The 27,106-nt window shown below is 33.0% G+C and overlaps 3 protein-coding genes across 10 annotated transcripts in view; 1 reads left to right on the top strand and 2 right to left on the bottom strand.

The window, feature by feature from the left end:
- Window positions 1-1,184: 1,184 nt before the first annotated feature.
- Window positions 1,185-19,436, bottom strand: LOC116339275 (la-related protein 1-like). Of its 4 annotated transcripts, XM_031765053.1 has the most exons (17): window positions 18,830-19,190; window positions 17,616-18,612; window positions 13,623-13,979; window positions 13,196-13,550; window positions 12,920-13,083; window positions 9,906-9,996; window positions 9,723-9,823; window positions 8,705-8,914; window positions 7,889-8,404; window positions 7,203-7,618; window positions 6,834-7,108; window positions 6,483-6,758; window positions 5,437-6,392; window positions 4,911-5,358; window positions 4,542-4,839; window positions 4,269-4,440; window positions 1,185-4,131 (listed from the first exon to the last, which is right to left on the bottom strand). In XM_031765053.1, exons 3-17 carry the CDS (start codon window positions 13,869-13,871, stop codon window positions 3,793-3,795), a joined length of 4,866 nt encoding a protein of 1,621 aa, XP_031620913.1. In that variant the 5' UTR covers window positions 13,872-13,979; window positions 17,616-18,612; window positions 18,830-19,190; the 3' UTR covers window positions 1,185-3,792. The 4 variants fall into 4 exon arrangements, with proteins under 4 accessions (XP_031620913.1, XP_031620915.1, XP_031620917.1 ...); XM_031765055.1 differs by lacking the exons at window positions 17,616-18,612; window positions 18,830-19,190 and adding an exon at window positions 19,415-19,436; XM_031765057.1 differs by lacking the exon at window positions 18,830-19,190 and having other exon boundaries at window positions 8,234-8,404; window positions 17,616-18,790.
- A 3,030-nt stretch (window positions 19,437-22,466) lies between these two features.
- Window positions 22,467-23,781, top strand: LOC116339247. The gene is made up of 2 exons (XM_031765022.1): window positions 22,467-22,579; window positions 22,649-23,781. Exons 1-2 carry the CDS (start codon window positions 22,499-22,501, stop codon window positions 23,597-23,599), a joined length of 1,032 nt encoding a protein of 343 aa, XP_031620882.1. The 5' UTR covers window positions 22,467-22,498; the 3' UTR covers window positions 23,600-23,781.
- A 1,456-nt stretch (window positions 23,782-25,237) lies between these two features.
- The window catches only part of LOC116339262 (segmentation protein cap'n'collar), an 86,875-nt gene continuing 85,006 nt past the window's right edge, over window positions 25,238-27,106 (bottom strand). For all 5 annotated transcript variants that reach the window (XM_031765034.1, XM_031765033.1, XM_031765035.1 and 2 more), the window contains one exon: window positions 25,238-27,100. In XM_031765034.1, the coding sequence (XP_031620894.1) occupies window positions 26,864-27,100 (237 nt within the window). In that variant the 3' untranslated portion in view covers window positions 25,238-26,863. The remainder of the gene's footprint in view (window positions 27,101-27,106) is intronic.

The following is a 27,106-nucleotide window of genomic DNA, read 5'->3' as shown; positions in this document are numbered from 1 at the left end:
ATGAGTGTAATTTTTTTTTTTTTGTATTTCACACATAAATAAATTTGAATTTAATTGAAAAAGATTTTTTTTCGTTTGAAATACATAAATAAACGAGCAGATAATTTTTATAATGTGTGCAATGTTAACATGTGTGTCAAAAAAAATTCCCCAAAGAATTTGAACCAAAGAGTTCATATAGAATTTTTTCAAAATAAAAAAAAAATCAGTAGAAATATGTATGAATACATATTTAATTTTTAACACCGAACATGTATTCAAAAAAATTTTGAGCAAAAAAAAAGAGATTTTAAAAATGGAAATATTGTTGAAGAATCAAGCAAAACAAAAAAAGCTGAATTTTATACTACATTACAGCATTGCTGATTGATGGTAGATTGCTCTTCGATACGAAAAAGAATTCAAGCTATGCGCGAAAAAAGGAACGATCAAAGCCAAACTATTTCTAATGCCGTTTGCATTATCATTGAATTGGAGTTGGGGGGTAGTTATAAATGAAATCAGCTATTCTAACATAATACTCAAATGTATGTATCATTTTTTGGTCTGTTATTTCTTGTTCTTTATTTGAAAAATTGATGACTGGAGACGGTGTGTGTATGTGGGTTTATTGTTTGTCACACAAAATAGTGAAAAATGAAATTATCATATCCAATAATAAATGGATTATCATTTTTGTTTAAGTTCGATGTAACACATTTGGTTGAAAAAATGAAAAATGTTTTCTCTTTTATTGGTTATTTTCGGCAGCGCCTGTTTGCCAAAGACGAAAAAGAATCAAATAGTAGTAATATTGGTATGAATACACATTTTGTCCAAAATAGAGAGATCTGAAAATGTATATGTTGAGAGCTCATCGTTTGGGAATAAAACTTAGCAAATTTGTTGTGGTGTTTGTAAAAATGAAAAAAAAGTCCAAATGGCTGAAACCATGACTTGTTATCATTTCGTGTTCATAAAAATCCGTTTGAAATTTAAAACCCAAAAAAAAAAAATCCAATTTGAATCATCCATTGTTTCAATAGAATTTTTCATGTTGCATAGCAATTGGCCTGTTTGAAGAAAATTAAAAAGAAAATCATGTTTCACTCGTTTAAATATTTATATCGCCAGCACCTAAATTTCTGATTCGGCTATAAATGAAATAAATTATAATTTGTAATAGTGATTGAAAAACTGGTTTGTTTCATAAAAATTAGTTTTAATAAAATTAAAAAAAAAAACCTGAACATATAAATCTATGTGGATTCGTGCGGTTATAGAACTCCATGTTTCGGTAGTTATGAACAGTTAACTCTAATTTAATATTTGCTTTTGGTGTATATAATTTTGTAATAGTTTATTTTTATTGTTGTTTCTGTATGTTCAATCGAAAAAAAAAACGAATATAGAATATCTCCGTGGCGTTGAAAGCAGACTCAAAAAAAATAATATTCATATTCTTCTAGAATTAAAAGTTGCTTGCAAGCCCTGAAACACACATTCAATGAGACCAATCACAAGAAAAATATGAGAATCATTATTGTGTATTACAGTGATGCGCAACAATTATTTCAAAGGAATTTACGAAAATAACCAAATACAACAACTGCTAAATGTGAACGGCGCTCAGAAATATTTCAAAATATCGTTGTTTTTATTTGGTGGAATTGTGTGTGTGTGTGTGTTTGAAACAGAATCCAAATCAATGGCCGCTTTTTTTCTAATTCATTTCTGGAAGATTGTTTTCTTCACTATTTGGGCTGCTTTTTAGCTTACACCACACCATTTCGCGACATGTATAATTTTTTTTTGTTTAATTTTTTAATTTTTCTCGTTGAACTATATACTCGAATAACATATTCATTTTAATCTATCAATCTTTTTGCATTTTTCATATAAACTTTTTTTTTCGTTTTTTTTGCATGATTTTTCTTTACATTTCACTAATTCAGTAATTGCCAATTACTATTAAACAAAAACGAATGAAAAAAAACATTTAATTTACGGTATTAAAATATATATATTAGATATTTTTTTTTGTATTATTTAAATTCTCTTCACTCGCTCGTGATTTTTTTTTTATCATCAGCATATTCATTTTCATCTCATAATCTTATTTAATAAGTCTATTTGATTGTTTGATTAATAGTCAATATACTTTTTTTTTTGCTTTTCGTTACGTGAACACCATTTGGGTTTGTCGAACGTGGTTTTTTTTTTGTTTGTTTGTTTGTTTGTTTTCAATTAATACGCATTGCTATAAAAGAATAAATAACATTTTTTGCTTGCATTTTCATTCAATTTTTTTTCTTTTGTTTGTATCGCTTCAAAACAATGGTCTTTGTTAAATGCGTGTATTGTTTCTATAAGCATCATTTAGATACAGTTTATTAATTTGTTTCATTGAGCGACATACGAAAGAAGAAAAAAAAACAGATTTTTTTTCTCACCATCAACTAAATCTACAATAAAGTATAACATATGTTCTTTTTTTTTCCTTTTGCGGAGACGCAATTTTCTTCTGCCGAGGATGCGACTTTCATTTTTTAACTTAATATATGTACCAATTTATTTAATGATTTCTATTCATTTATTTTCATTTTTAAATATTTATTGAATTGGTTTTCGTTGAAGTGTATGTGTGTGTATGTGTTTGTGGTTTACCCATTCACTCATTTTGCGAAATGTATTGGGCCATTCGAACAATGTTCAACCAAAAACAAACAAAAAAAATAAGATAATTTTTCATTTTTACCATTCGGTGTGTATGTGAACTACTGTAAGTCAATAGAAATTAGATTATCGAGGTCTTTTTCAAACTTACAAAAATAAGAGCGTTACCATACATTTTTTTTAAATTATTATCCATAATTTTTTTGTGATTTTTTTTTTTACTTTCTTTCTTTTTAGAATATTGTGTGTATAAGTTCTAAAATGTTTTTTTTTCTCTGCATAACCTCACAATTAAATTGTAAAATATAATTAGTATTGTTTGATTGGCTGATATATAGTTTAAATTTTTTTTATCCGCTTGTTTTCTGATCGTGTTGCATATATTTATGATGCGTCACGTATGTATAATTCCTGTGTTTATATATTTTATTTTTTTTGTTTAGTTAATGTTTTTTTTAATAGCAAATCGCTTTTTTGCATAACAACTTAAAAAAAAAAATCAATGGATGTTTTGTGTGTATGTGTGTGTAGCATTTCTAATTGAGTTCATTGGTTAGGTAATTTGAATCCATTGCTTAAAAGTGGCGACGTATCAATGCAATGCACATGCATTGGTGCTCATTCACGTCTTGATTTTGGTACATTCAATTCACTATGTTTTGAATTGGTAGCTAATTGCAAATGCATCGATATTTTGTTTTTTTTTTTGTCTATGTCAAAACAAAAAGATCAGAGAGAGAGAGAAAGCGATTCAAGCCACTCAATATAAAATAGAATTCAAACTAAATCGATGATAGGAAATGCTTTTTTGCTATTGTTTTTTTCTGAAAATGTGTTCGTTCATGTAAGAAAACGATATTTGGCACAAAAATGCGCGTGCTACCTACTATTTAACGAATCATTGCTAACAATCGTCCACTCGACTCGTGAGATGTCGATCGTTAACACAATTTTTTCTTTTCAATTGTGTTTTGTATTTTGTTGTTGTTTTCATCTTCTCTAGGTGCCATTCTAAACGTTCGGAACGAATTAGGAATGAAGCACGTGTTGATTGAAGTGGAACGATGGAGGGTGGCGGGTATGTTGATAATAGTTGTGGTAGTTGTGTTATAGTTGTGTTGTAGTGTGGGAGCGTGTTTATTTCTTGTTTGCGACTGCACCATTACCAGCTGTAACCAAATTGGAAGATGTCGTTGCCGAATTACTGCCAGCAGTACCAGTATTTGTGGCTGTGTTTCCAGCACAATTATCCTTTTCACTGCTCTTTTTTGAAATTTTGTCGGCCAAATTTTCTTTATTATCTTTGCTATTTTGTACTAATTTTGCATCCTTATCAGTATTGGCATTCGATGACGACGACGTTATGTGACTATTCATATTAAGCAAACCTTTGCGTGGTGCGGCAAAATTATGTTGTTGTGATTGTTGCTGATGCGGTGGCTCTCGAATGGTAAACGTTTGTCGTTTTTGTTGTTGCTAATAATAATAATTTTAACATTTTTTTTTAATTTTAGAATCGTTTGGTAATTTTGAATTTATAACAAATGAGATAAAATCGGTTTTTATTGTGAAAAAAAAAGTGGACGATGTATAAAATATGTATAAGTATATACCTGATTCGATTGTGAATTTTGTTGCGATTGAATTTGGATATGATTTTGTTGACGATTGATTGCCGTTTGAGGTCGATTTCCAGTTGAACCGCTGCGAACACGACCGCCAGGGCCTGTTTTGCGATTTTGACTAGAAGTTGCTGTAACTGCACGATTTCCGAATGAATCACATCTGTGTATCGATATTTAAAGAAAAGACCACGTTACGTTAGAAAATTCAAGAATTCGATTTTTTGTTTTGTTATTTAATTGTAAATTGGAATTGGGTCAAACCTTTTTCGATTATAATTAGCTTCATTACGTCCTTGGGTAAAATCGCCACGATTTATTTTTGAGTGTGGACTTACAACCCCTTCACTTTCTGATATGCTGCGATGGCGTCGTTTGTCCGGTGATTGCAAATTACGTACACCTTCAAGCATTTCATTGATTTGTGGCTCTAATACACGGAAATCTTCAATCGTATTAAATTTCGATAAGTATTCATTCAGACGTGGCTCAACCGTTAGCTTGTCTGCATTCTTGTAGTATTTCATAAACGCCCAAAACTTTTCAATACCATATAATTGATCTGAAACAATGATAAAATGTGTTCGTTTTATGTTTGATTTTTTTTTTTTTTTTATCGTTGAAAAAACTCACTTTTCTCATAATCAGCCAATGTTTCTTTCATAAAGTCTTCGTATAAATATGGTCGGAATTTCTTTTCCAAACCATACGAATAGAAACGGAACAAACATTCCAAACCGTATCGAAAATTGGATGCAGCATCTTCCAATGCCAACTGATGGAATTCATTGTACATATTTTTATTGAAATTTTCACGTAAGAAAAATGACCAAAACCGGAAGAGAGTATTCATTTCTTGCGATTGTCCTGGGCCCAAACGTTTGCGCTCCTTTAAGCAACGACTGTGATATTTGTGATAAGCTTGTTGTGTGAAATTATTCTCCTTAAGCAATGCATGTGATGGATGTTGGAACATTGGCAAACTCTGTGGAACCGATGAACCATAACTCGATGCTGGCGACGTACCTGCTGAACTGCCAAAGCTCGATGTTCTTGGTCTGTGTTCAACGGTGTCCATGACCTGTTTGTTTTTTTTTTTTTTTCAAATTTATTCATTAGTATATGCATATTTAATTGAGTGAAATATGTGGACACTTACCCAACCGACGTGACATTCGACTGGCGGATTACTCAAATGTCGTGTCTTACGTTTACGCGGTGTTCGTGGATCAACGAATTCCTCTTTGTTAACGGCAAAGAATCGTGCCTTCTTCGAACCAAGACCGGAACCAGTGCTTATATTCAGTCGATCGTTTTGATCATAGGTTGGCGGTGGTGGTGGAGGCACATCTGGATTTTTCTTTGTCATTTTTGGAGCCATTTTTTCAAAATCTTCTTGTGTGATAATATTAAGCGTTTTATAGCTGCTGCTTGGATTTGCATCATGTGTCCATAAATCTTCTTCGTAATTATGCAGGCCATCGTTAATGACTTGTTCCAAATCTTGGGTGATTTTTGTTCGTGATACAAAGTCACCGGTACGATTGTATCCATCATGTTTTGGTGCCCGATGCCGAACTTGCGTCACAATCAAAATTTTATTTATATCCCGATCCGAGAGTTCGTAGTCCGACTCATCGTCGGACCAATTGTCGGTGAAATTATTGACACGCCCAATGGGGATGTCCAACTCTTCATCGAATTGAAAATCTAAATCTTCTTTTTCAATTGATTGGGATTGTTGTGGTTGTGGTGGTTGTGGTGCGGATTGTGCCGATAATGCTGCTGGTTGATTCGTTGTTTGCTGCGCTTGTGATGTGGCCGGTTGTGTCGTTACATTTGTTATTGGTCCACCGGATGGTTCTTTTGAACTGGTTCTTGAACGACGTTTTACCTGACGCCAAAGATCAGATTCTTCATTTTCACCTAATTCATCATCTGTTGCATTCATATTTGGATTTGCATTTACATTGGCCTTTGTACGATTCGGATTTGGATTTCCGTGGTTTTTTGTATTAGCAACAGTACTAGACTGCAGACGGTTGCCCTCTTTTTTCTGCAATCTAGTAGCTTCGGAGTTTTTTGGATTCGACAAATTGGTTTCATTTGATTTTCCTGTATTTGAAATGAAGTGAGAAAATTTGAAAAATCAAAATTTAAATCTCTTTCTCTCTCTTTCACTCTCGTTCCATTTTCGATACAAACCTAAAAAATCAGGAACAAATTCAGGAACATCTGGATTTAAATTTCCATCGTCATTTGCGTGTTCACTATTTGTGCTGTTTACAATATTATTTGGCAGTGTGTCAGGCGGTATCGAAGCATTCAAAGGTATACGAAAATTTCGTGGTGTCGGCGGGGGTGGTACACATGTAAGCGTAGTGGATGCAATAATCGGTACAACTGGAATTCCATAAACTGGTGGCAAATTATTCGATGAAATTGCGACCGGATTGACTGCTTTCGAAGTTGCATTGGAATCTAAAGAATAAAATAGAATCAAAATTCAATTCAGTTAATTGAGCTTCATTTCAATTTTATGCTTTAAATATGTACCCAATTGATGATGATTATGACTGTGATTCTCTTCACCGGGTATATTCTTAATCGGCCATTTGGTTGGATCGTTTTTAGTGCGAACTTTGAAATTTTTAAAGACCTCAAGTTGATCGGATTCCTGAACGGCAGTCAATACAACTTGAATATCAGAGCTAAGTGCTTGGATACGATGGAATGACGCAATCAATGTTATTGGCAAATAACCTTCGGCATCCATCTTTCGGCGAATGAAGAAATCACGTTGCAGATTTTCATCACTGAAATAATATTCACTGTACGCAGCACAACCGAAAAAATAAAAATAGAAAAACAATAAGCCATTAAGACAAATCAGCAATAAATCATCAATTAAAAATGTATGCATACATTTGCTTTCGGATCGCTTCCTTTAAGCTCGTCGGGTCCATATTTGCATATGAAGGCACGCCATTATAATAGTATGTTCCCATGTAAGGCATAAAAATTGGTGCCGCCGCATTGTCAGTGACAAGTTTTTTGACTAGCGAGAAATCGACCGGATATTCGACAGCGTATTCACCATTTTGGCTATGATGATGGCTTGAGATGCGATTTACTCGTGATTTTGGTATGCCACCACTGCTGCGCACCGGTCCAGGACGCTTCGAACTGATTGTGGTATTGGTCGAACGTGTTGATGTTGTATTGTTGCTAACAGTGCTCGGTCGATGAGATGAATTGGCCAATGGTTTGCTGATTGGATGTGCATTACTACTGGGTGGACCACGTGTACTTGTTGGACGATAGCGTCGATTTGGATATTTCTGCAAATGAACGGCGAATTGAATTGGAAATGATATAGCAAATACAGTCTCGAAACGAATAATACACGTAAATTTAAAATACATAAAAATATAAATATAGTAAGAGAAACAGTGGCAACTATCAAAAATGGAAAATTATTGAAAAGTCTTCCAATTAACAAAAAAGGTTCGTGAAAATTTGGTGTCCAAACCACCGTGTGACAATAATCATGTTTTATGATGATGATTGTGTTTTGTTTTAATGTAAAAATGTATGTCGTGAAAATTTACCAGTTTTTCCAAATGCGTTTTGGCTTCGTTCGTTTCATTGCTATTTGAATAGTCGGTATTCAATTCATTGTCAGTATCACGTCGATTTTTATTGCTGCTTATATTATTATTACGTTCTCGTGGTTCGCGTGGCTTTCGTGATTTTGGTAATTCTATTGGTAATGGAACCCATTTTGATTTGACCCCTTTGCGATTGTTCAAATTATTATTACTGTTGTTGTTGTTATTGTTGTTATTGTTGTTGTTGGCATTATTGGTCTGGTTCGTTTGATTATTTGATACATGACCATTTGGAATAACACCATTTGGAGCTGTTGTTGTGGTCATTTCATGTGTTGCACTCACCGTTGTTGATGCTGGCGACAGAGTCTGTTGTGATGGCGCATTTTCATTTGATTGTGGCTCATTTTGTTGAGCTGAACGATTGTTGGCTACTTTTAAATGGGACGTTGTAGACGGCGCTGCACTATTTGCCTTATTTACATGATTATTTGATGTCGATCGATTCGAAAATGTCTGTTTAAAAGAGGACTTAGTTTTAATGCATCATATGGATATATTAGTTCAGAGAATAGAAAAAGAACGATAGACAGACGGGATAATAGCATTGAGATTAAATAAAAAAAAAAAAAAAATAGAGGCCGCAATCCGATTTGGATATCCAATGATATGATTTTCTTTTAAATTTTGAAAAGAAATGCGATTAACTCTCTGATAACCATTGCAAGAGATAGTGAAACCGATTAAACAAAGTCAAAAAAATGGGGACAGGAAGGAATTAAGATAAATAGAAGAAGAAAGACTATTTGAAATTACCGATTTATCGGGAAGTGCTCGAGTCTCATTCGATTCTGCATTTGTTTTCGTGCTACTAACTACATCATTTGACGGTTGTTCTGGTGGAGTGGTTATGGTTGTTGTTGTTGTTGTGGTTGCCGCTGTTGTTGTTGATGCAACAACAGTCGAAACTGATGGGTTTCCTTTGCCTAGGGACGGCCAATCGCCAACATTTGAAAAATCACTAGCCTATAATATTACATCGAAAAAAGAAATAGAGATGTTTTTTTTTGTTACGTCATATCATCATCATTTTAATATTTGGAAGAGAAAAACAACAATTCATTCGTTTAAAAACAGACATTCATCCAAATATTTGTGCATTTTCAAGTTCAATCGATCGTGTTGACAGAGTAATTAGAGAATGAAAAAAAAAACATAATTTTTTTTTATTGGTTAAAAAGCAAATTACAAGTACAGACCATTAAAGTCTGTTTAAATATCACGAAAACCACGTGTTTTGCTTAAAGTGCCATGTCGTGTGTGAATGGAGAGAAACGCAATCGAAACGAGAAACGAACAACGTGTACTCTCACAAATGCACATTCATCAATACGTGTTCTCTATCTGTCACTATACACTTGTACATTCACATTCTTGTCCAAGTGTCATATGTATCGCACGTATCTCTCTCATGTGTTGTTGTTGTTGTTGGTTTTTTGCATACTATTTCATCCCACTATTCCGTTTTGTTGGGCTGGTTTGTATTACAAATAGCAGTGCCTGTGTTACTGGAATATCTTTTCTATTCACTCTCGTCACATACAAAGTCACATCGATACACACACCCAAACGCAATTAATATGAACATTTGACACATAGCAAACATAACCACGTATTTATCGTTATTATACCGGCAACACCAAGAATGACCATGTGTGTTAGCTAATGTTATCATAACCTGGATTAGTTGCCGTGTGAATTTTGATTTCGAAAATAAATGACCATTTTGGCTTTAAATAAACTACAAAAATGTTGATTTCTTCGAATCACATACCTTTTGATTAATTTTCTTTTTATCCTTTGATGCCTTCACCACAACTGGACCATTTTGACGTTCTGGATTTCCAGATTTGATCTCTTTACCATCTTTGCCATCTTCAAAGATTTTGTCGAAAATTAATTTATTTGAACATTTTTTAAAAAAGTTTCATATTAAATAAATAAGACGGTACACTACCTTGTGCTTTGTTCGGTTTCGGTTGAGTTGGCCGTTTATCCAAAGCAACCGGAGACACTGGTACATTTTTCGGCGACGCCGGTTTATTTATCTGTAATTGAAAGAAATGCGAAAACATTAATCGACATTTTTGTAAATGAGGTGTAGTGCAACGAATTTCGATAATAATAATAAAACACACAGACATGCACATCCACATTGGATCGATCCGCGTGTACTTTACGCTGACGTTTCATTTAAAGAATTTTCAATTATTAATCAGTCGATATTCAAAATAAAAAATTTGAAAACAAATAAGCGTATTTATGTTTCTCTCTCTCCGACTCTCGTGTTCGTTTGTCACGGCAAAACAAAACAAAATTGGTCGGCTCATCAAATATTCGAGCAATTGTAATAAATATTCATTTGCACATAGTTTTATTACAAATATTAAATTGAGTCTCTTCAAATTGTGATCGTAATAACAATCATATTTTGAGAGGACAAAAAAAAAAACAACAACAGGCAAATACCAGCAATAGACGAATATTCTGTTTTCGCTATTTTATAATAACCTTGGCATTTGTTTGAATATATATACATCTATTAAAGAAGACGAAAGCAAAAAAATATGAAAACTGCGCACATAGCTTTTTTTTTGGTTAGCATAACACAGATGTGGCAGTCCACAATATTTGGCTCACGTGTTATATCATTACTATTATATACGCGGTTAAGATGATTTGAAATCAGAGAAGAAAAAAAAACCTATATGGCCCATAAGAGTGTTGTTGGCGTCGTGACACAAAGAATATCATAAAAAGCGTTGTCAGTGACGACTCGTTTAATACACAAACACAAATAGACACATACACTATCTAGTTTTTCTTCTACCTGGGCAATGTAATGACTATGCACGAATTTGGCAAAACGAAAAACAAATAAAACACATTGTAATCGAAAATGTGAACATTCCCACTATATAGATACTAGTAATACTTGAATGATATTGACTTTTCAATTTGGCATCCAGCGTTTTTTATATATTGCCATAAAGTATGTGCGACGCACATTGTTTGTCATGGAATTGTCGTCATTTATTGTTGTTTATTCGGTATCATTGCCATGTGTTTTGAAAATGGAATTCATTTTTCGATAATGGTATACCGTGGCATTTTCATTTGAAACGTTTTTTTTTCGGGTTTCTATTGCGAATAAAATCGGTTGGTGCTCAGCATTGGCATCACATTTTTTTATTTTATTTTCGACTTTCGTACCTTTCTATTGGCTGTATGTTGGCTATATGTTTCCATCATATATGTACCACAATAACACTATGTATAATACACTCTTTTGTCGATTTGATTTAAAATGGCGATGAACGATTGCTGATTAAACGACAAAGAAATCAAAATGCTCTCACATATCCTCGCTACATGCCGACAAGAGTGTGAGATGAGTTGATAGCATCCAGATGGGCAAACATATATTATTCGCATCAATCGTTCATTCCTTTCACACGCGCGTAAACACACATGCGTATGCACACTCTCTCACACATGTTATATATATATATATATATATGATTTTTTCTTTTAATTCGTTCGAGCCCGTCTTGATTGGTTGCACAAATTTTAAATGAGTTCTGTGTGTCTTATGTCACCCAAATATATTTATATATACGTAAACATGAAGAAAAAAAAAATTATGTTGTGATACACGCTGTTGCCGACTGTGTGTGTGTAGATGCGACGAAAAATTTTCCGATCGAAACGCAAGACGATTATGTGCTGGTGTTAGAATAAATCTCATCGTGTTTGTGTGTTTTGGTGAAGAGATTTTATTTTTGGCACGAGAATGCAGGTAAACGGCCAAATCGGCTGTGCATCATTTTATACATGATTCGGTTTAGTTGTGCGACATGTTTCATATTGCTATATCATATTCAATTTAAATTATATAAATGATGCCGATGACGATTTCATTTGTCTATCTATGAGTAGTGTGCACACGGCTCAAACATATGTGCATGTGTGTGTGTGTACTTTTCTATTTTCGAATTGTTCGTCGATCTCGTTGAAAGGCTAGAGAGTCTAGTGGCTCGCGCTTATCGCACGCGCATCACCACCATTTTCACGTTTTGTGATGCAGTCAACTAATTTTGACCCACAATCGATTCGAATGACTTTCGTATGTTTTAATTTGTGGCTTCACATATGCAAAAATGCTATTTCAAGCATGAATTAAGAGTGGTTTTTTGGTGTTCGACACCACACAATACACTTATGTGCACTTCTTGACTTCTTTCGTTTCAAACGGTCATTAATTCGTTTGATTTTCGAAAATGAAAACTCAATTAAAATGTTGTCTGCAATTATTCACATTGCATTTTGACCTATGTCTTGAAATAAGGCGACCTTAGCAACAAAACCAATCGAATTCAATAAATTGAAATGAATTAAAGATGACCGATTGCAATTATTAGACACAACATACCATTTATTATCGATTTAATATGCAAAATGTACTAATTGATATTTCTGTGTCGCATATTGCCCGGATGATTCGATGAAAATACACATTTTTGTCATACAAGCTAGGAGAAAAGGGAGCGAACACCAAATTCTCTGTTATTATTGTTACGACAAACACACACACACAGACGCCTCAATACAGCGTGGCCGACAAATCATCAGTGGATATAATCAATAGATTAATGATTTAAACTAGTTCAAGCTGCAATCGCATTTATTAAATATTTAATAAGTAAAACAGCTCAACAAAAGCTTCACAATCATGTTATACAAAGGTGTGTGTGTGTGTGTTTGTTGTTGTTTAGAAAATAAATGTCCTTCCCAAATTGAAAATTTAATGCAAACGAGAAAAGGGCTATAATAAAATATTGAGCAAATCGAGCGGTCGAGCGTTTCGGTAATTGAGCAAATAACGTTTTGAAGGTGAAATTGAATTGAAAAAAGAAGAAGAAGAAGAAGAACGAAAACAAAATTCGATCACGAAAAAAGCTAAAAACTCACCTTCCAAGCATTAACCTTTGGCAGTGGTGCTTCAACAAATTTTACAGTTCCTTCCGATGATGTAGTCGTGTTGCCAGCACTCATTGATCCATTCGAATCATCAGCTGAAGTATTTGCATTATCGGTGCTAGATGAATTTGCCTTGTTGGAAGTATTGTTATCACCTAATAAAAGCAATGAACAAATGTTAAAATTGAAAAAAAAAAGTGAATCAGTCGTTTCGGTTTATTCGGTGGAAACGTGAGCAATAAAAGCGATTAAAATCGATTGCATTACCTGATGTTGCCGTTGTTTCCGTCGACTTGTCTTTGTCATCACGATGGTTATTTCCCTTTGAGCGTTTATGTGTGGCGTCTTTGCTGCGACCATTTTCCGATCGTGGTTGTCGTTGCGATTTGTTGCTTTGACGTCCACCACCGCCGCCGCCATTGCCATTACCACCACCACTGGTTGCCGTTGTATTTGTTCCACGTTCCTTGTTGCGACGACTATTCCGATCTTTTCGACTGTGTGAAACGACCGGAGTAAACGATGAATCGTCTTCCGCATCAATTACGTTATTATCCTTATTCGAATCATCTGTATTTGGCCGAGCATTGATATCGGTGTTTGATTCATGTGCGATTATTTCCTGCAAATTAAATCGATTAACATTTGATCTCTATCTCTATCTCTCTCTCCCTCCCTCCCTCTCTTAACATACCTTGTTTTTGTCCGTTTTATTATTGATGTTGGATGATGGCACATTTGTAACAGCAGCTGTTGAATTTGTGGTCGCCGATTTTTTGGCCGGTTCACCTCCGGCCGCCGTTGATTTTACATTTGTTTTCTCTTTATCGGCATTGTCCTTCTGAACAATGTTTGCATATGATGATGATGATGTTGGTGTTGTCGTGGACGACACATTTTTGGTTGTCAATTCGTCACTAGTTGCAGCTGAAGTAGCTGACATTTTGAGTCGTTCACCTGTGTTCTTCGATCGTCGCTTTAGACTGAGTTTGGTTCTTTGTTCCGTCTTATCAATGCTTAGGAAATAAGACTCCTACGCAAAAAAAAAACTCTGTAACGATTAAAAAACATACACAAATCAATATTAGCACACACAAAAAAAATGGTAAAATCACAATGACATATTTAAAATTTTAAATGGCAAACTAAGAACATTCGTTTTTCTTTTGTTCATTTTCACTTTGTGTCAAACAAATCGAGCAGTTTTGTTTACAAATCATTTTTTTTCTATCGAATCGAAAAAAAGCAACCATTGACGGCACAAAAAAAAACATTTACAAACACGAATCAAAATAAAAAAAATACTATATATACAAATAGAGGTTATGGACAGTAGTTGATATAGTCGATGTTGTCAACACTTCGATCGAAACACGCATTCAGTAAAATCAATTAAGTCATCACGAATCAATAAAATTACAAGAAACGAAAATTATATTGTATTATGAAACTAGAGAGACTGTGAATTCAGTTGCATAATATTATAGATCGGCTAATCAATAGCGGCAACACTAAACACATGTTTATCGGCTCAGAAATCTCATCGACACATCGATTTTGGCAAATTGAGAAAAACGAAGAAAATAAAGAAACAAGGGAGGAGTGATAGATAATGAATGTTGAATGCATTCGATTTACAAATCAATGAATGTTATATACATGCAATAAAAACAAACTGTTGTGTTTATACGCAAACCAAAGTGCTGATTGTACGTTTCATTTTGGGCTTCCGACTGTTTTTTATCTTGTTTGTGGTTCAAACTGTCAAAATAAGCACACATCACATATTTTATCATTGTTTGGATTGAAGGTTTCACATTTATTTTCGTGATTATGCATTTACAAATTGTATTTTGTCTTTCTTCATTCTGCGCCGTTCAACTTTCTTTTTAAGAAAATAAATTCGTTCAACTTTCTTTTGTTCTTCTGAATGGAGAAGAAATAATGAATGAACGATTAAAACTGTAAAAAAAATTTGAAGCGAATATCGAGAATATTCGACGCAGTGCAAAATAATCGATGTTGTTATTTCTACCCCCCCCTCTCTCTCTCTCTCTCTCCCTCGTCGATGTTTGTTTTGAATTCAAAATATTGAATTCATGATTGATTTCGAAAGAAATATGAGATTGCAGTGGTTGTATGCAATAAAACTGATTCTAACGAGTTTCAATTTATATTTGAGTAATCTTAGAATGATCCATGTCATTTACAATCATATGTAATCAAACATCCATATGTACGAAAGAAGAGAAAAAAACTGTGAGAGAGCGAACAAAGCAACAACAACGATAGCAGCCGTGTAGTGCTGACAATCGGTATACGGTATAGTACACATATACAATGGCAGCTGCCAACAATACCACTACGCAAACATTTTCTGTGTACGTGTTGGACTGTCGCAAACCATGTGGTAATTGGACGACCAGACCGTAACTTGTGAAACGATGAAAGATCGAACGCCCTGAAATCCGATTGCAATTTTAAATAAGCGAAATATATACATGGTGGATATAGAAAATGCAAATGCAGTAGCAATCATACATATATCGATATATATATCGAAAAGATTTATGCATTTTAATGGCAAACGTAGACATAATGTGTGACACATCATATTATTAGATGTATATATCGAAGTATTGTAGTGCATTAATGTCTCTCATACCTATTGCTCATTCTCGCACTCAATTTTGCATTGTGTCTATTCGACACACACTATTTGTATCAATGCCAATGCATCACTATTTCACATTGGCCAATATTTATTTTCTTCACTTGAAATACACTGTCTCTTTTTCGCTTTTGTCAGTCATCACTTTTACTTTCTATCTCTCCCTCTCGCCCCCTCATTTCAATGGGACAAAATCTGATTTGTCGAGAATAAGTCGTTGAAAATTAAAAATGTCAATTGGTAATTGGAAATTGGCCGTTACCGGTAATGACGTTTCCGAACGAAAGAAGCCGATACCAAAATCCAAAATGTCATATCGAATGACAGGCAACATATAGAAAATAAACAGAAATTATGCTGGAGATTCGATTTGAATTTTGATTAAATTGCCAATTGAACATCATATTTTGCCATAGCTTGAACGAAAGAAACAAAACAACAACAAAAAAAACCCAAATAAATATTCACTATATATCCACAGAAAATACGCACAATTCACACGTTGAATAGATTAGAACATTTTATTACAATGTAGTTCCACATTATTTATTTGCACGTGTAACATCTATTAAAAAAGGGTTTGAGCTTTGATGAGCCAAACCGTTCGCTTTGTTAAAAACAACACTTTTGTCTTCCTTTGAATATGTTTTTGAGGTGTCGTTGTGTCGGTGCTCGTCTACTAAAAACACTAAAAATCACCAAAAAAAATGTTGAAGCCGAATGAAACGCTTGCTGGCCGCAAATCGAAACATGAAACGGAAATTGAGCACGTTGTTCTCTTTCTCACAAAACCGTAAAGAACTCACTTTTCACACCGAATTGCGGAATTGACAAAATATTTGATTCGGTGATAAACTTAATCTGGCGAGCGATAGGAACGTTGTCGAACCGAATATAAAAAAAAAACTATACGAAAAGCATATTAAATGAAATTCAAAGTTCGAATCGCACTAGGAACGAACATGTGTAACCGTAATGAAGGCGAAGGAAACTCAGAAGTGTATCGAATAGAAGCAGCAAAGGAAATACAGCAAAAGAAGAAGAAGAAAAATCGCCAGCAAAAGAATGAAATGAACGTATTTGGAATTGAAGGAGTGTGAAGGCAAACATAGTCATGACAATAAGCAAAACATCGTCGTCAGTCTGTGTGTCAATGTTTAAATATATGTAATTACTGTGTGATTGTTAAATACACACCAAAAAAGAGCAGAAAAGACGAAATTCAAAAAAAGAGAAAAAAACAATATGGTCACACAATCATAAGCAGGTTATCCTATGGATTGTGTGTTTGCTTCGTAAATGGCATGAGATGCCATACAACGTATTGGCCTCTTGGCGACGCACAGTGGTAGCGCTTTGATACGGCAACGACAGCATGCTGTCGCACCGATTTATACGAAAATACGACAACTCCACTATAGCTCACCGAACACCGAGTTTCGTTTCTCTCTTTCTCTCTCTCTCCATCTCTTCTTCTTCTTCTTCTTCTTCTTATTTGTGTTTCTTTCTCGTTAGTTACTTTGGCACTACGTTTTGGGTACCATGCGTGATTGTTGTTGCATTTGTAAACATACATATAGAAAATCGGTTGTGTTCTCGGCACTATTGGCCACCGAAAAAAAAAACCGAATATCAAATATCGAACACAGAACATCATGAAACACACAAAAACACATAATTCTATATTACCGTACTACGGTACAAACACAACATCAATTCGAGCTGAAACACATCAAAAAATCACCAATACAACGCAATGTCTCTCTCTCCTCAATACAAATAAACGAACAGCATGTATGACAAAAAAGCATACATCGATACCACCGAAGTGTGTGAGATAGAGAGTGTGAGAGAATATGAAAAAAAAAAATGAATGAATGAGAAAGATAGAACGGACACACAAAAAAATATAAACCGTATGCGACACACACCGTTTCAAATGAAAATGAACAAAAACTTAAAAATAAATTAGTAAAAATGTATTGTATTATTGATAAAATCCTTAGGAAAATTCACCTATATTCACCGCGAGAGCACAGAGCGAATTTAATGTTACTGCCGTCTCATTTAGCACAATGAATGTTATGTATGGATGACCGTGCAGAAAATATATATATATAAATCGTAATAATCGACTAATAAATTCGAAGGTTTTGCACACACAACGACCACGACCACGATGATAGACTACGACGACAAGGTGCTCGAGGATGATATTGTTTTGAATTTTGTTTGGATTTTGTAACACAACTCCAGAACAAATCAACAATAGAATTGATTATTTTGTTGTTGTTGTTGTTTAATCGACGTATTTTTTGTTTGTTTCTATTTTTCTTCCTCCCCTCAGTCCTGTTTGTGAGAGTGTGTCTTTGTCAATACGGGCTGTGTCTCTATTTCAGCGCTGTCGTGATTCTCACCGCAAAGGACGACAAGCAAAATAATAAATAAACGAAGAATATACAGCAACTAATGGTGTGGTGTATTGTTAGAATACAATTCATTCACTAGCACTCGTACACTCTGTTCAGTTAACACAATATCAAACATTCGAAAATGCGACTTCATAACATATCAAAACAACAACAACGAAATTTAAAAAAAAAAACTATATTCACTTTTATATTGTTCGTGGAAAATTGTCTAAATAATCTTCTTCTCTATTTTTTTATCTTTTTGTTCGTTTCAAATCGCAGTTCCTTACGCACAAACTAATGCGCACACAAAATATACACACTTTTTTTTTTGTTGTTCACACAAATTTCACCAGGAAAATATATATGTAGACAATATATGTATATATTGTAATGTGTTTCGCCTTCTTAAAATGTTCTTGTTTCTGTTTTTGTGTTATAGTTCTTTTCCCGTCAAACTGTTTTCTCTTTTTTTTCTCTCTTCCTTTTGGCCGTATATTTTTCTCTCGGGGCAAAATGTTTATTTTTGCAATAATTTTTTTTTTCGTAAATGAAATTGTCTGCCAAATTCAATTCGATAAATTACACTCGATGTAACTGAGCTGATCAAATAGGGAAAAAGCACATACACACGTTTTTATAAAGTTATAACCAACAAATTAAAATATAATATAACCAAACTGTGTAAGAAAAAAAAAGTCGAGTAGTAGTGAACTGCTACTGCTGCTGCTGAAGGAAAATTATATAGAAGATCAGTGCAACTTTTTTTCCCTTCACGCTTCTCGATAGAGAAAAAAAATAATTTTTCTTTCTATTTACAGTGCTGTGGCTCCTGTCAACTAATTCACTGTGATTTTTTACAATTTTTAGATGCAAAACTTTTCGTTAAAACACTATTCGCTTTTCATCAGTTGAAATTTACGCTATATACATTTTTATTTGCAAAATTTATTGACGCATATTTCAAAAGTCGTCAACAACAACGTGGTTATGATGGTCAAAAGGAATATTTCAAAAGAAAAAATGTGACTGATTGAAATTTATTGTGTTTGTCATGTTTGTCATAGTGTTTTCACATTTGCTTCGAAGCACTATCTCCGGTGTAGTTTGTTTTTATTCGACTGTCAACGGTTGGCAACACTGGAGCTCGCACATTGACGGTTGTCGAAAATGTGCATTTATTCTCTCTCACTTTTGTACGGTGTCTTGATCTAGCCCAATCGATGACAATTACACACACACACACACTCTATCTCTCTACCTCTCTATTACAAGTTTCATTCAAAATGATGGCACGTTTTTGTGATAATTATTTGGAATGATGGCATTTTCATTCAAATCGTAAATTTGGGAATTTTTTTTAAATTTGATTTCACACTTGAGTTCTATCATATACTTACTTACCTTTTATGGTTATATCGACCGGATGATGTTTTGATTGTAAGTTTCATAATCGCACATGTCAAACGTCATAGTCAAGTTATCCAATAGATGACGCCAACATATAGCCACGATAATTTTGCGATAAATAAATAAACAATCGATTTTTACTTTTGTTTACTTGAAGATGAAAATTATTTTCAGTTCAAAAAAAATTGAATGGTAACGGTTGCATTTTCTAGCAGAAAATTTTAATGGGCTGAAATAGTCACACTTAAATATGAAGTGAACATAACCACATATTTCACAGTGGCACACCGAAAATTGAAGCAAAAGTCAAATCAGTTGGTACAACGTCGCAGTAACACAATGTGTGTTGTCAAAATAAAGTTTTGAATAGGGTAAACATCATTTTTTAACTGACAATCTAGAGAAAATTCGATGATGCTTTTATTTGTTGTATAAAAGGGCGTTTTTTTTAACGCAAACTCGTGCGAATTTATATTTCGATGATAGATATGCTTTCAGCTCGGTTTTGTTATGACAAAAAAATGATTTCAGGTGATTTTTATCACCTTTCTTACGAATCAATCGCTCTTTTCATATGAATTAATCGTTGAAATTTTACCCAATGTGGATTTGTGTTAAGAAATTTCGAAAAAAAATGACACTTTTGCATTTGAAACGATAAAATAACCTAGAAATTCCATCTTAACACAAAAAATTTGAATATTATAGGCCATAAAAGACCGTTAATACTCTTTTTTTTTAAATTTGATGGTTGTTTGAAGATGTTCTTCTACAAATTATTTTTATTTTTATGTATGACCTTTATTTTTTACGCTAATTAGTACGCTCCATTCTTTCTTTTTGATGCAGTTAAACTATATTTCCAATAAGTTTGGTTAAACAAGCGATGGTTAGCCTTAGGACAATTTTTAAAATAGCAGAGGAATGTTTGTCAAAGCTTAATTAAAATTCTCTGGAACTCAATGATATCCATTTAAATGGAAAAAAACTTCCTTTGTTTAAGAGATAAAGAAGATTAAAAGTAAAAAAATGCTCAATCAATTCAAGTTTTGATGATTCCAGGAAGACACAAAAATTTAAAATCCCAAATCAACAAATCAAGTTAATGCAAATCGATTTGAAAAATAATCGCCAAGAAAGATGTGAAAGTGCATCGTTTTGATTTTATTGGAAACGGTGACTACCAAAATAAAGAAGAGTTAAAATTGGTCGAAAAAGAGCAATATGAAGATCCTCAAAGGAATATCCATTCGAATTCATAACATTAAACATCAAAATGTGCGAAAAAAACTCTAAAACATGTAGATGAATCACGAAATTTAATATGAAAGTCACAACCAAAAATGAATGTGTCAGAATAAAAACTCAACTTCGCATTTCACCTCTTGCTCTCTCCTGAAGGATTTTCCATAAGTTTGAGCAGGAGGTGAGATATGAAGATGAGTTTTTATTCTGACACATCCAAATGTGTTTTAGAAAAAATATCTTTCAGAGACTCAATCGGTGTTACGATTCGTAACTTACACCGTGTTATAGGCACCGTTGTTCTTGTCGATCAGCTCCCGCCCCTTCATCATGAATGCGGTTCGACGCGACTACTTTAGATGCCAAAAGCCATTTTTGCCATTCTCTAGAAAAAATGGGTTAATGTAAGCCTGAATGCTCAACAAAATCTAGATGTTAGCTCTCATTGTCGGTGATTATAGGGTTCAAAAAGACGAGTTGAATGTTGAATTTCGTTCGAATAGAAAAACATTTTTTTCTGAGGATTATTTTAAAGGTCACAATGTGACTCGACGGATTTTTCCATACTATCGAATTAATTCCAAAACCGCGTCAAGTATGACTTTCAAAAATGAATTGTTCACCGAAGCCCGATCATGGTATAGGATTTCCTATATAAACCTTGTAACTAACAACACCTCTAATGTGTATTACGAGTACTAATCGACGTTTGTAACAATATGGCCGTCACGGTTTGGCAAAATCATAATGAATCGATTAAACTGCCTTAAACTGTTAAAATAAAACAGTAGAAATAAATAGATTTTAATTTTTTACATTTTTGAAAATAAAAAATCTTTTGTTTTTTTAATTTTGTGAGATTTTATGTCCACAATATTCAAAAATATTAAATTAATAAAAATGAATTGGTTGACATAACCTCACTTTTGTGTCACAATCGTGATAAACCGATCAAATAATTATTAAAACGAAAGTGAGGTTATGTCAACCACTTCATTTTTTATTTTCATTAATTTAATATTTTTGAATATTGTGCAGTAAATCTCACGAAACTACCGGAAACTACAAAACAAAACAAACAATTTTTATTTTCAAAAATGTAAAAAATTAAAATCTATTTATTTCTACTGTTTTAATAGTTATTTAATCGGTTTATCACGATTTTGACACAAAAGTGAGGTTATGTCAACCAATTCATTTTTATTAATTTAATATTTTTGAATATTGTGGACAGAAAATCTCACAAAATTAAAAAACAAAAGATTTTTCATTTTCAAAAATGTAAAAAATTTAAATCTATTTATTTCTACTGTTTTATTTTAACAGTTTAACGCAGTTTAATCGATTCATTATGATTTTGCCAAACCGTGACGGCCATATTGTCACAAACGTCAATTAGTACTCGGAATACGCATTAGAGGTGTTGTTAGCTGCGGGCATGATCAGGCTTCGTTGTTCACTGAACAATTTTTTTTGAATATATTTTGATTGATTTGATTTGTTTATTCAAATAAATATAAAAATTGAAATCATTTGATTCAAGATTCATAATTCAAATCAATTAAATCATTTGGTTTGATTTCAAATATATGTTATAGTTTAAATCAAAACAAATAGTTTATTTGATTTGAATCTAGATTTGAATTGTGTATTTCTAAACATGATTTTTTCCATGATTTGTTGATTTTACAAATCATTTGATTTCAAATCTGAAAGCTCTGATACCAGTATGTTTGAGTACGTTTGGGCAAAAGTATAAAATAGCCACGACTCGCTTCGAAATGTTTAAATCGGAAAACAACTGTCAACGGTGAAGACGTTTGTCATACGAAAATGACGAAAATAGTTTTTCTTTCTTTTTGCATTTTAAACGCTTTACTCGTTTATTCTGGCGATTGTAAATCAGCGGATAAAGTATGTTATTATTTTTCAAAAAAAAAGTATAAATTAAAATAAATTAAATAAATATATTATATTCATTAGAATGAAGCGAACATAAGACAGAAAAGAAACAGACCATTTATGAAATACGAAGAAAACAAGTTATCCAATTTTCCAAACATAGCACAAGAGGGAAAATATTGGTGCGGACCGGCGGTACTTGAGGCTATTTTCCGATATTTTGGGGCAAATAGCAGAGATGTTTTTGGTTCAGCAAATACCGACACTCACTTTCTTTGGCAATATAATTTGGCGACACTCGCACAAACAGGTCCAACTGGAACTACTGGAGAGAATCTTCAACGTGTTTTGAATGATCGCAACCATCTTTTCGGGGGACATACTTATTCTATTGAGTCCATATGTGCAGCAGACATGGACTTAGAGTTTTTCTATCGACATGTCTATTACAGTTTAAAAAATAACATACCAGTTGTAATGGGATATCATGGATCTTCGGGTCCACAAAGCAATAACATGCCACTTGCCAGTAGTCCTTTCGACGTCCCGGTATCAAACGATCACAGCCATTTTATTGTTATTTTTGGAATTTCATCACATCGTCGAAATCCTACAAGTGCATCTGAAATGACTTACATTGCAATGGATCCAGGAAATGGACGAGAAATTCGATTTTCCGTTGATAATTTAAGATACTTTTTCACACGTGGAAGATCGTACACGTGTCATGGTGGATATTTGATTTATTACAATCCACATGTCTACGATGATGATGTTGTAATGGAAGGACAAAAACGACATATTAATTCATATTTTCCAAACTTAAATCTAGGAAAATTCCAAAATCGAAGAGCTGATGAAAGTTCTATTAGGAAACAATTTATTTCTAATAATCAACATCTACCATCAGAATTGTTGAATAATATAAGAGTCACCCAAATTGCAAATGGCAGAGCAACAATCTCTATAGATACTGTTCACTATACGGGTTCAACGACAGTTACTTTCAAAGAAAGTAGATCGATAAATTGACGTTGGAACGCAAAACACATCGTCCGGACTTTGCAAACCATGTCCCTTCGCAAAATTCACGAAGCAAGAGCAAGCGAAAAAAACAATAATTATTATTATCATAAATCTCAATAATCTGATACGAGACGTTTTTTGTTCGAAATCGAAATTAATAAAGTTTTACTGACCAAATAAAAATTTCAAAAGCGAAAAAGAAATACTGCATCGTTTTTTTTTATTATGGGTGAACTTGTTTATTCGATCGATTTTGATCATTTTTTTACGACCACCACGATGTGGTTACATAGAGTCGACTGCTTTATACGGAAAATCATATTGTTAAGATCTCGACAATAGGCTCTCATTTTCCTATACATACGCATATGTAAAAAGTACACGCGACTCGTTTAATGATTAATTTCTTTTGTATAAATATGTGCGAAAAAACTTTAAGACATGTAGATGAATCAGTTCGTCAAATTACTTTTAAATAGTTCATTCGAATCCGATGATCGTGAAAGTAATAAAAATAATTTATTCACCTGGAGTCACCTAAAGATTAAATTGAGCCAGATATAGCCCATAAAGTATGGGTCATAATAAAATGTTTGATCAATTTATGTTAAATTAACATTGTTAATCTAATAATTTTCATTAGCAAAAGCATTTGTGTGTGCTAGTATGAGCATTTAGAATACATATTAAAAGCACATCGCAGTTATTAAGTGACCCAAATGATTTAATCTGATTAGACAATATTATTCTCTCGATCGAATTTCACACCTTTTCGAAATAAGTTTGTTCCAGTTTTTCATTGTTCAGAAAAATGTTCAATGCTCAAGTTAGTATTTTAATAGGTCAGATTTTTACGATGTGTTTCCAATGTTAACCGCGCCGAGACAAAAGAAGAACATAAGTAATAAATGTACCGCTGTATGCATAAGCAAAAGTGGTGAAAAAATGAATCAGCTCAATTAAACTCCAAAATGATTGCGAAAAAGAAATGAAACCGATGGATTTATGATTTTAAAAGTCACAATTTTATTCAGATTTATTTATATTTCGTCGTAAATTATTTTTTTTCTGTAGTTTGTATGTATTTATCCTTTATTGATTTTCACTTATAGGCTTAAAATTTTGTGTTTTCTTTTTAATTTTTTTTATAGAGTAAATAAAGCCCTATTTTACATTAATCAATCATTAAATTAATAAATATATACAATGCAACTCGTGATGAGCCGAGGAAAAAAGAAAACATTTTGATAAAAAACACCTACTTACAACTAAAAATGTATGCATGTGTTTATTATTTTGTATCTTTTTGTTTGAAATTATGTTTTTTTTTGCCACTATAGTTTTATACGTTTTTTTTTAATTTTTCAAAATAAACAAAAGAAATTACAAAAACTAAATCAATTTAAATAAACTATCACCAATTTGTAACTTCCACACAACGATGCCTAAACCAAACTTAATTTCATTATTAAATTGAATTTGAAACAATTGAATCGAATCGTATTTGTATCCGCATGTTGTTTATGCTCAAATTAAATTTTGATTTCGGAGTGGGTGGTTGAAAAGCGCAATTTGAATAAAAATCGGCTGTTTTCACTGCAGCTATTTTGAATTTTGTATGGAACAAAAGAAAACCGTTTGAAATATTTCTCGTTTTGCATCAAAATAAAACATCGATTATATTTGTAATTGGTATATATATTGTATTTACATAGTATAATTCATGTTTTTCGATTCCAAGTGTCTGCCTGTCTCTATCTGTATTTGTATGTGTTAATTTTTTTTTGCTCTCATCGACTCAATGGAAAATTTGTTCAAACATTGGCAATGGGTTGAAAAACGTTTGACAAGGCCCATTGACTACAGAATGCACGAGAGTAATTTCTGACTCCCCCATACAAAATAAGGACTTACAAACTATCTATATCTGGCTATAATGGATACCATAAAGTAAACTTAAATTTAACATTTATGGATACAGGTGTTTTTGTGTTTTTTTTTTGTTTTTTTTTTCTCAAATAATTATTTTTTTTCTCTTTAAAAAGCAATTTTGTTTAGCTTTTAGCTTTAGAAATGAAATTGTTTTTTTTTCTCTTTCTCTTTTTTTTTGTTGCCGTATATAATTGTTACTTATGGGTGGCATTTTCAGTTTTATTTTGAATTAGATGCGGTGAAAAAGAATATCGGCGCGATTTTTCGATACTCTTGCTCATTGAAAATACTCTTCTATTTTAGTTTCGGTCGGTTTAACTCTTTGAAAAAAAAGTCGAAAACACGATTCGATTGCAATGAAATAGCTGCCCATTGTCACTTCCAAATGACGAACGAGCTCTGCATGTTCATATTAGGAAAATTAGAATGGCTCACTCAAACAGTAAATTAATTGTTAAAAATGGTAACATTGTTAAATGCTCTGATTAAGTGAAAATCAAAAAAAAAAGAAAAGAACCAGCTTTAGCGCGGTGTGATACTAAAAAAAGAAACGAACAATGTAATAAGTTGCCAACCTTAAAAAATGACTATTGTTTCTTGTTTACTCAATTCTATAATAAATCTACGTTTCATTTGATTTGACCCGGCATTTGTTTTTTAAATTTTGCACAACATTACGAATGCTGAGTACGATGTGTTTGGATTTTCAGTTTGTCTCTCTATGTGTCGTTGTGTGTATGTGTTTTTTTTTTAAATTCACTGACATAATCAAATAATTTATTAATCCAATAGACACACATATAGATTGTATATCTATTGAATAAATTGAATCAACACCGTCTATGAAGAAGAAGAAGAAGAAGAAGAAAAAAGCCACGCCAGAGCTTAGAGTTAATAAGTAAATACATTGATAAAATAATATCCTAGCCAAGGGGCTGCTACGGCTACATTCGCTTGATTTGGTTTTCGGTTGATGCATTCTAACTCACACAAATCAACATTTATACTCACACCATGTATATCTTCTTTTTTTACATTACAATTTTTTTTGTCTCTTTTCGATTTTTTATACATTTTGCTTCTCTTTGTTTGTTTGTTTTTTTTTCTCTCTCTTCTTTTTACTCGTTTTTACTCAAGTTAACAAAATAAAATATATATTTTTTTTGACGAAGCTTCGTGCCTGCTATCAACATCAGTGATGTGGTGTTTTTTCCTTCATAAAATGTTGTGGATGTGTTGTTGTACGGGCATATGAGAGAAGTTTCCTGAATCCCATAGATATTGATTGAAGAGCAAGAAAAATTGTTCCGTGTATGGATGACAGTATGTAACGGGATCTCAATGGCGTGGATTGTGGTGATGACTGATATGGTGAGTTGAATTGGTCGGTTGTTGTTGTTGCTGTTGTTGTTGTTGTTGATTTGATTGCTGTTGTTGAACATTATGTTGCATTTGCAAGTTCACTTGATTCGAATTGTGATTGTCACGGGGTAACAGAAGCACACGACCATCAGCCGACTGTTGTAAATTATATTCACTTTGCGAGTAAAGATTACCTTGTGGATCGCGTAGATGCTGAAA

Source organism: Contarinia nasturtii, unplaced genomic scaffold (assembly GCF_009176525.2).
Source record: "Contarinia nasturtii isolate CC-2019 unplaced genomic scaffold, AAFC_CNas_1.1 Cnas_scaffold_493, whole genome shotgun sequence".
In the NCBI taxonomy this organism is placed as follows: Eukaryota; Metazoa; Arthropoda; class Insecta; order Diptera; family Cecidomyiidae; genus Contarinia; species Contarinia nasturtii.
The sequence above is the reverse complement of the archived record's forward strand: the minus strand, read 5'-3'. Positions and strand labels throughout refer to the sequence as shown.

What these genes read in the sequence shown, in the direction of transcription:
- LOC116339275 (XM_031765055.1), bottom strand. Translation starts at nt 13,871, where the DNA reads ATGTCAGCTACTTCAGCTGCAACTAGTGACGAATTGACAACCAAAAAT. An exon ending in AAAAGAAAATTAATCAAAAG is followed by an intron (nt 8,915 to 9,722) that starts GTATGTGATTCG and finishes GTAATATTATAG; the next exon opens with GCTAGTGATTTTTCAAATGT. An exon ending in TCGAATGTCACGTCGGTTGG is followed by an intron (nt 5,359 to 5,436) that starts GTAAGTGTCCAC and finishes AAAAACAAACAG; the next exon opens with GTCATGGACACCGTTGAACA.
- LOC116339247 (XM_031765022.1), top strand. Translation starts at nt 22,499, where the DNA reads ATGACGAAAATAGTTTTTCTTTCTTTTTGCATTTTAAACGCTTTACTC. An exon ending in ATTGTAAATCAGCGGATAAA is followed by an intron (nt 22,580 to 22,648) that starts GTATGTTATTAT and finishes TATATTCATTAG; the next exon opens with AATGAAGCGAACATAAGACA.